Below are 9,108 nucleotides of genomic sequence, written 5' to 3'. Positions count from 1 at the left end.
CCCCCCCCCCCCAACAACAAACAAAAACCAAAAAAAAAAAAGCCAACAACAAAGAAAAACAAAAAAAAAACCTATCCCTAAGAGCATCTCCAAGGGGCCGGAAAAATCCGGCCCCTTAGCTAAATTTGGGGTTTTTTAAGGGAGATGAGCTCCAAGGGCCGGAAATTTCCCCCTTCACCCACATATCCCTTAACATCCTCCCCAAATTAAGGGGAAGGTTAAAGTCCCTTAACCTTCCCCTTATAATTTTATAATAATATATTTTGTTTTAGATTTAATTTATAGTTAATTAAATTTAGTTAGTGTATAGTTAATTTAAAATAATATAATTATTTTTTAATATAATTTAGTTAATGTATAGTTAATTATTATCTAAATTAATTATTTGTTAAATTTTAATATGATTAATTAATTTAATAATTATATAAGGTTATTTTTTAATCTAAATTAATTAATTAGTTATTGTTAGTTATTAATATTGAATTATTTATTCATTTATAAATAAACCACATATTTAATTAAATCCTAATCTATAAAATTAAAAAACTAAACATAATTAATTAAGGGGTAGGAGACTTTTAAAGGAAAACCATTGGAGGAGAACCAACCCCTCCCTTAAAGTTCTCCCTAAATTAAGGGATATCCAAAGGATCCCTTGGAGATGCTCTAACACAAACTATTATCCAATTTGTCGGTAGTCAATATGCAGCCTTTGTTCAATCAGTTGAAAATTATACAAACAGAGAGCCAGGGTACAAAAACAGTTCTTTTTTCCTTGGTTGTTCAGCAATGCAGAAAAAAATGAATTATGCAAATCCCTATAAAATGATCAATAATTCAATTTTTCTGCAGCCACTACATACCTGCACAATCAGTGGAAAATTATAAAACAGTACCTGAACAGTTTCTTCCTGATTATCCAGCAATACAACAGTGTACAAAATTATAAAACAGAGAACAGGGTATCTCAACAATTTCTTCCCGATTGCCCAGCAATATAACAGTGCAAGTTTCGAGTTTAGCCCACATAAAGCTAATAAAGTTGTATGAGAGATTGCATATATGAATAAATTTCACATCCCACAACATGCTTTTCCAACTAAAAATCATCTCAACCACAACCTTAAACCACTTAAAGAACACACTTCATCGGAGATAAAAACCATGTCAAGATTTATATCTATCACATTTTTTCTCAAGGATTAAATTATTGCATTACAAGACATTCGACATTAATTATCAAGAACAAAATTTTTTACCTCTAAAATCATAAGATCTGAAGATACTCAGAATTCAGCTGGCATCTTTCTCCGGTTCAGACCTCACAATGGGCAGGTTCCTTCTATACTGAGGAGATGTAAGCCTCCTCTCTAAAGGTGTTTTCCTCTTACTCACAACAAACCTGTTAACCCCTTTCCTCATTGGCATTATCTCCGGGAAATCCTCATCAGGAATCTCACTCAGCTCCGATATATTCTTTATTTGTGCTGCTCTTCTGAACCATCTCGCTGCTTTTGCCTCCTCTGACATATCCAAAGGATCCGGCTCTGTGACAGCTGACCCTTCCAAGCTTTTTCCAGAAAACCGAGAGTTATAATTCTGACTGTAACCCTTTGTTTCAGTTTGCTTAGAGTTATAACTCTGACTGTAACCCGTACTCTCTGTTTGCTGGGAGATGTTATAACTCTGATCGTAGCCTTTAGATTCAGTTTGCTTAGAGGAGTTATAACTCTGACTGTAATCCTTACTTTTAGTTTGCTGTGAGGAGTTATAACTCTGACCATAACCCCTATTTTCAGGTTGCTTGGTGTTATAACTATGATCGTAACCTTTAGTTTCACTTTGCTGTGGGTTGTTATAACTTTGGCTGTAACCTCTATTTTCGGGTTGCTGAGAGGTGTTATAGCTCTGACTGTAACTCCTAGTTGCAGGTTGCTGAGAGGTGCTATAATTCTGTCCATAAGCCCTAGTTTCAGGTTGCTGTGAGGTGTTATAATTCTGACTGTAGTCCCGACTTTCAGGCTGCTGTGAAGCGTTATAACTCTGACTGTAACTCCTAGTTTCAGGTTGCTGTGAAGTATTGTCGGATTTTTCAGGAACAGCCTGAGCTTTTTCTGATGGTGCAGGATTCAGTGGAATTGCTTCAATGTTGGAAGGAGCAGTAGCTTCTGGTTGCTTGTCTTTCTTAGCAAAGTAACCGGGAGGAAACGGCACAAAAGGAACAAAGTCAGATTTATTGGCCTGCTCCATGGCTAGCCTTCTTTTATACTGTGGCGATGTCAAAGATCGGTCTTTTTTCTTGCTGACAACAAATCGGTTCTCTCCTTTGCGCATAGGCATGATCTCGGGAAAATCGTCATCGGGTACATCAGATGATTCATTGTAGTTATTGCTTCCAGTTGGGCTTGCTGAAGATGAATCTTCATTATTCGAACTCTTTGGTTTGCTAAAAGTATTTGGTGGCAAGGGGACAAAAGGAACATAACCAGGATCAGTCTTAGCACTACTCTGTCTATAATTTGCCTCTTCGGCCGCCGGTGGAGTCGAGGTACGACCAAGAATCCTGTCTAAACTCTCATTAATTGAAGACTCAGATGGTGTATCAGACTGAGGAGAATTAGCCAATCTCCTTTCTAGTGGTGTCTTCCTAGTGCTAACAACAAATCTATTCACCCCCTTTCTCAAAGGCATGATTTCTGGAAAGTCCTCGTCAGCACTGTTTATATCAGCTTTATCACCAAGTTGGGAAACTTTGTTGAACCATCTCTCTGCTTTCTCATCATTGGCAGCAAGCCTCTGCTCAAGATCAGCTTTATCGGTGTTGCCTCTACCAAGAATCTGATCTACACTAGAGGATTTACCGTAAGGAGCAGTTGATGGGATTTCTGCAGGACGCTTGCAATCACACCTTAAGCATGACATGTTCCTCCCATAATTAAAGAACTCACATCTGCAACAGTAAACAATTTCGACAACGATCAGATTCACAAAAAAGTCTTAAAAACTCTGGACAGTGTCCACGAACACATTAAAAATGGCTTACTGAGGGCATTCCCACTCTGCACCAGTCAGCTGCATTTTAGGCCGCACCTCTTCACATTCAAGGCATCTTGAGTTCCTCGCAAAATTCATGAAACTACATCTGCACAATTAAAAAAAAAACAATGCATTGGATGCATATTTTTAAAGAGCAACCATCTGTGCTATAGAAGGAAAAATGACGAGCAAAATAGTTAACTTTTGAGCGCATACCAATCATGCTTATTTAATTCAAACTGAACCACTATATAATTTACGTTCTCCTCAATGTCCATACTAAAAATAATTGAGATATTTTAAAAATCTGAGTGATGGACAAAGAAAGCAGAATAAGCTCGTATACAGAGGAATTTAAGATGGACAGTTGAAATTTATAGGAGGAACAAAAGTGTGTCTAATAAGGATGCAGGAGATGGGACATAAAAGAAGATGAGCAATCTAGAAAAAGATCTGCGAAGTCCAACTATAAATGGTAAAAACAGTCACTTCAAATGATCTTGGTGATTTTTAACCATTCCTAACTTAGCATTCAAAGTGATAGCAAAAATTGTTGAAGATAGCTTATTCAATGACTTATTGCAAAATTGACAATTATCCATTAAAGGTTAACGTTTGACTTGAATTTGATAAAACAGAAGGTAACCAAAATTTAACCTTGACCACTTCTCTTGCATGACTCAGATTCAGTTGACGAATAATTTATGCCATAAACAACCAGGCAAGGATAGAGAAAAATGGAAATCATAAAAAGAGACTTATTGAGCATTCTACTTCAGTAATCTTCTTTAAACCATAATAGATTGGCTTGCTAACTGAAATGAGCAAAAAAAAATTGCAGAACCTTTTATGTAAAGACTAGTACATCTTACGTTATGTATGACTATAAAAATGTCATAAAAAATGTTCACTTAGAACCAGAATTTTAAATTCCATGAAACAAGATAGCAAGATACACATAAAAATAAAGAAAGTACATGAGGAAAACACTCAAGTATCAGAAGCATAAGGTACACATAATCCACTTACTTAGGGCAAATCCAGTCACCTCTTTTCATCTCAATATTTTGTCCGGGAGGCCTGGAAAACTGTTCAAAACTAACAGGATCCTGTCCTAAAGTGGACTCAGTAAATTTCGAACCCTGAATGGGCCTGCTCAGAGTAACAAATTCAGTTAACAAGCTCCGGATAGATGCTTCCATTAGTTTAGTGTCTTCATGCTTTATCCCATCAGGAATGCTGAGAGAATCATAAACATAACTCAACACATACCGCATGACATCAATAGTTTGTGCTCTCTCAGATTCCAACACCTAATATTTTTCCACAATATGAACAACTGCCTGTTAGCAAAAAGCATGACATCACCAAATAACAAAAAGAAACAGGATACAGTCTTTGTCTCTGATATGAATAAAAGGCTTCTGAATGAAAAAGTGCATTAAAGCATGAGGACAATATCACTCAGGTAATCATCCAGAAAATACCTACACACGCCTCTTATGAAGCATAAAATGTTTTATTGTGTTATTGAAATTAAAGTAAGGAGTTGTTATCAGTTTCAGTTGAAGACAAATTAAAGTTAAAATGAAAAGTTTGAAAGAAAAAAAATCACATTTTGTATCTAGTATACTTACAGTGCTTTCATCACCGCTCAAAAACAGCCTCATCAGCCTAGCTGAGCTCTCACCATTCTTAAACAAGGAGGTAGATCCCTTCTCCACGATAACTTCAATATCCTTCTTAGCAAGCAATCTGTTCGATCAAACATTATACCCAAAACCACTTTTGAGTTAACTTGCGTCATGCAACCAATTTTGTATACTCCAGACAAAAGCACATAACTGAAACATGGGATTTAAATTTTTACATTAAAGCTTTACTCTCTAACCCAAAAAACAAAATCTAAAACACTATAAAAATCACAAATATGCATGTAAAAGAACATGATTGGGTAATTTAGTCTCAGTTGGCTAGATAGAGACTCAACTATACTTTTATAAGAGAATACAGGCATTCTCTCTCTAACAACCAGCTTTAGGTGTGAGATCTTCTGTGTGTCATACAAATGATATAAGAGCAAAGCCAATCTTCCAATTTACAATCGAGCGGCATGAATGGTGACGCCAAGGTTGCAGTGTTCACCTGGGATTAGTCTAGCAGAGCTAAACAGCTAATGTCAAAATTACAGTGTTCAACCGGGACTAGACTAGTGCACCCACAGGGAGTCAGGACAACAGAAGCATGGTAATATGGGTTGAATTAGCCCACAGACTATATATAGATAGTAAATTGTTGGTTTTATACCTTCCTCTAACAAACTCACACTTGGGAGTTAACCTAAATGGATAAAGCTCTAATCTTTCCCTAAAAGGAAATGAAACACTCAAAAATTCATGCATATCTAAAAGAAACATATACGCACTCGATCAAAATCCAAACTTCCACTAACTGCCACAAACCAAACAAAGTTCCAATCATTACTAAGCCAAAACAAAGCCCTAACCTCAGTGCATCCGGCCGGTCCCTCGCAAACGCAAGGCACGCCCCGCCCGCCTCGCAAACTCCTCGGCGCGCCCTCAGCCACCACAAACTCATCACAACCACTCCCTGAATACCCTCCCACACTCAAATTCTCCACAAATTTCGTCCACTCAGGCCATGCAATCCCCTTCGAAACAGCGTCCGCCGAAACCGGCCCCAAATTGTTGATCGCCCCCAAATCGCTGTAGGATTCTCCTCTCTGAGTGTGGAATTGGGGCTTGAAGGGGGTTTAGGGTCCGGGAGAGGGGTAGAATGGGGAAGCGGTGGACGCGGCGGCGGAGAGGGCGGCGCGGAGTGGCGGGCGAGGCGGAGGGCGGCGGAGGATGGCGGGGGTAGAGGAGGGGAAGGGGTCGAGAGGAGGCATGTAGGATCTTTGAGGCGCCGCCCATTTAGGGTTTGGATTTGAGGTTGGGGATTGGATAAAACCCTAGAGAGAGAGGGAGGGTTTAGGGATGGGAGATTGTGAGGTGGTGAAGGTTCTGGAGGAAATGGAGTGATTATTTTGTCCTCAAGGAGCCCAAAATAAAATATTATTTGAGAATTTGGTTAAGAATCTATAAGTTACACGGAAAGTAATTATGAAATAGTAGCTGAAGTAAAAAAAAGTACCGGCTACTTCTACTGTTTTTAATCAAAAAAGTATATTTGTTTTTTTGAAAAATTTATTTACAATACTTTCTTAAGCGCTTATGTGACGTCTGCTTGTCATCCTTTTTTTCACAATATTTTTCTAATCCTCAATACTTAGAAGTAGCTCGGAAGTAGTTAAAGTGCATATTAATTAGGAAATAAACACTTTTTTATTAATATTTTCTTTATTAGTTACTTCTAACAACTTTTCATTGATAAAAGTGCTCTTAATTTTAACAATTGTTTTGTAGTAATTTGTGATGGTCGTCGGCCAGCTTTTTCCTTGGGATGAAGAGAACAATTTGTCTATTAATTTTGTCTAAATATCACGTTGATGTTACGATCAAAGGAACGAGGAAGGAAGGAAATTGGAGATTCATAGGAATTTATGGTCATCAGGAGTCTCATCGTAGTCGAGAGGTAAACAATTATTTTGAAGCTATGTGGTTGAAGGATTCTTCTTGCTCTCAAGTGGCGAGGGGTATTTTGAAGCTATGTGGTTGAAGGATTCTTCTTGCTCTCAAGTGGCGAGGGGTCATAGCGGCATGAAACTGGTTGTAACGTCTTGCTCTCAAGTGGCGAGGGGTCATAGCGGCATGAAACTGGTTGTAACGTGCTAGATCAAATTAAAGAGCGTGTCGTGGCTTTAAAATTGTGGAAGCAGCATGTGTTAATTACTTCCTAGTAATATTTTCAAATGTTATCCAAAAAAAATAAATGAAGAGGAAGAAGTTTTACTTCCACTACTTCTAAAAATAAATGAAACAAACAAAAAAATTGTTATTTCCACTACTTCCTACTTCATAGTTTTGAAAGTTACTTCTATAATCTGTTTCTTACTTCCAATACTTCCATTATCCAAATGGGTCCTAACTTCATATTAGTCCTTTAATCATCTATAATTGCAAAAGTAGTCCATCATATCTAAATATTTGCTCATTAGTCTCTCAAGTATGCAGTTTTATTGCGGTTTCATCCCTCTGCTAGTTTTTCTATATTTTTCTCTAACCATAGTTGGGTTAAACCTTAACACAACATATGCAATTACCTAAATACCCCATCTAGTATATTTATCCCCTAAAGCAACACAATGGCCGCTCAGATCTCAATTTCTTGTCGCTCTATGAATGGGGAAATAGCATCCCCCTAATTAAGTGAAATTGACGAAGATTTCTAACCAATCCAACATAGTTTGAGATAAAAAAAATCCAACTTTTTTTTACTTTAGAGCATTAGATGGGATGATGAGAAACGAATATAGTTGATATTTTAGAAGATGATATAGGGTTAGAGGGAATATTACCATAGAAAGAGTCCTAAAATGGATTTTAGGGTGCCCTTGATCGCTGGGGAAAAAGAACTTTGGGTTTGGGTTTTAGGATCAGTGAGCAATGGATTTAAACCCGTTAAGAAATGGGTTAGTGATTTTTAGAATAAAGTATAACAAGTAAAACCTCTCATTCCATTAAAGATGATGGAATATCTCTCTCCAGACTTACAATTCTAAACTAGATGGATGGAATTAGAAGAGGCATACAGTTCCGAGGGGCTGATGAGAAAGTACTAAGATATAAAAGACTAATTTGTAATTATGGATGATTTTAATGAACCAATATGCAATTAACCCTTTAATAAGACATAGAAATACATAAGGAGATGGACGCTTGTGTATCTATGATCTGCCAGATATAAATTGCTTTGAAAAATACCAGATGATTTTAAACTTACATACCCTATAGTTTCCACCCTTGGTTATTTTTTGTAGCACTTATTAGTCCTAACCTATTCAATTTACACTTTGATATCCTCAGTTGTGCAATCCTGAGAAATTTCCATGAAAATTCTCATTGCTACACTCAAATATTAATTTAATAATATTTTAACTCTTAATTTTTGTTAAATTTACTGTTAAATCCCACTTTGAAATAGAGTATGTCTAAAACATACTTACAGTAGTTTTAACAATAAATTATACAAAAAAATATGTTTAAAAGAATTCTAAAGCAACATGTCGGTGTTGCATGAGAACTTTGGGAGGAAATTCTCGCATTTGCCTAACAAAAGGGTATTTAAGTCAAATTTTAGCAAACACTGTCTCGGAAGTGGTTATTCGTCCAGGGGTTATAAATACCCCCATGTGATCATTTGTTTGGGGGGCTGATCGTTTTTTAGGCTCATTTCAGAGCAGACAGAGCAGAGTTCTTGAGCTTCTGGCAATTCCTTGAGATTCGAGCTTTGACTTGATTTCAAGAAGAACGACTATCTTACTTTGATAAGATATCGTTTCAAATTCTCACTTCGATAAACGAAGAAAGAATCATTAAACCCCTCACGATTCAATCATAATCTGTGATTTGGTGGTCCACGAGTCAAAGCGCTCCCGGCACAGGCAAAGATCCCACGCAAGCAGCGATCCAAACAACGATCCTGCGTTTGTTTCTCAAGAGTTGTAATTTTTCTTTTGTTGTGTAAAAGAGGTCTTATAAAAGGGCTATCTTTTTTTTGAATTTATTGTAATCGAACAAAGATATAATGAATTCTACAGCAAAACCAACTTTTGACGCAAACAGATACGAACTAATCGGGAGCCCCACGTCGCTTACAAAAGGGAAAATGTCTCTCATATCCAAGTTTACCCCACAATGACCCAATCATCAGAGCTTATAAATATCCTCGCCGGCTTTCCAACGTACTTTGAATCACTCAAATCTGAGTTCGGATGAAGAAGTTACGGAGGAAATGGACAAGCATCCAAAACGGACTGTCTCAGCCTAAGCTAAGACACCCCGAAGTGTCTCGGCCCAACCGAAACACCCCAAGGTGTCTCGGCACGGTGGGAGACACCCTAAGGTGTCTCGGCCCGGAGGAGTAGAGATCTGATCGAGTTCGTCGGCATAA

The 9,108-nt window shown here is 37.5% G+C and overlaps 1 protein-coding gene across 1 annotated transcript; it reads right to left on the bottom strand.

Moving 5' to 3' along the window:
• On the bottom strand, positions 1,092-5,809 carry LOC109819407 (zinc finger protein VAR3, chloroplastic; the record flags this gene model as incomplete). The annotated part of the gene is given in 6 exon segments (XM_020385118.1): positions 1,092-2,950; positions 3,044-3,142; positions 4,066-4,349; positions 4,674-4,791; positions 5,543-5,596; positions 5,598-5,809. Coding segments are annotated over 6 exon segments (2,424 nt in total), but the record flags the coding sequence as incomplete, so codon positions are not given.

The sequence above is a fragment of the Asparagus officinalis genome, chromosome 8, assembly GCF_001876935.1.
Source record: "Asparagus officinalis chromosome 8, Aspof.V1, whole genome shotgun sequence".
In the NCBI taxonomy this organism is placed as follows: domain Eukaryota; kingdom Viridiplantae; phylum Streptophyta; class Magnoliopsida; order Asparagales; family Asparagaceae; genus Asparagus; species Asparagus officinalis.
Note: the sequence above shows the minus strand (reverse complement) of the source record. Positions and strands in the feature narration are given on the sequence as shown.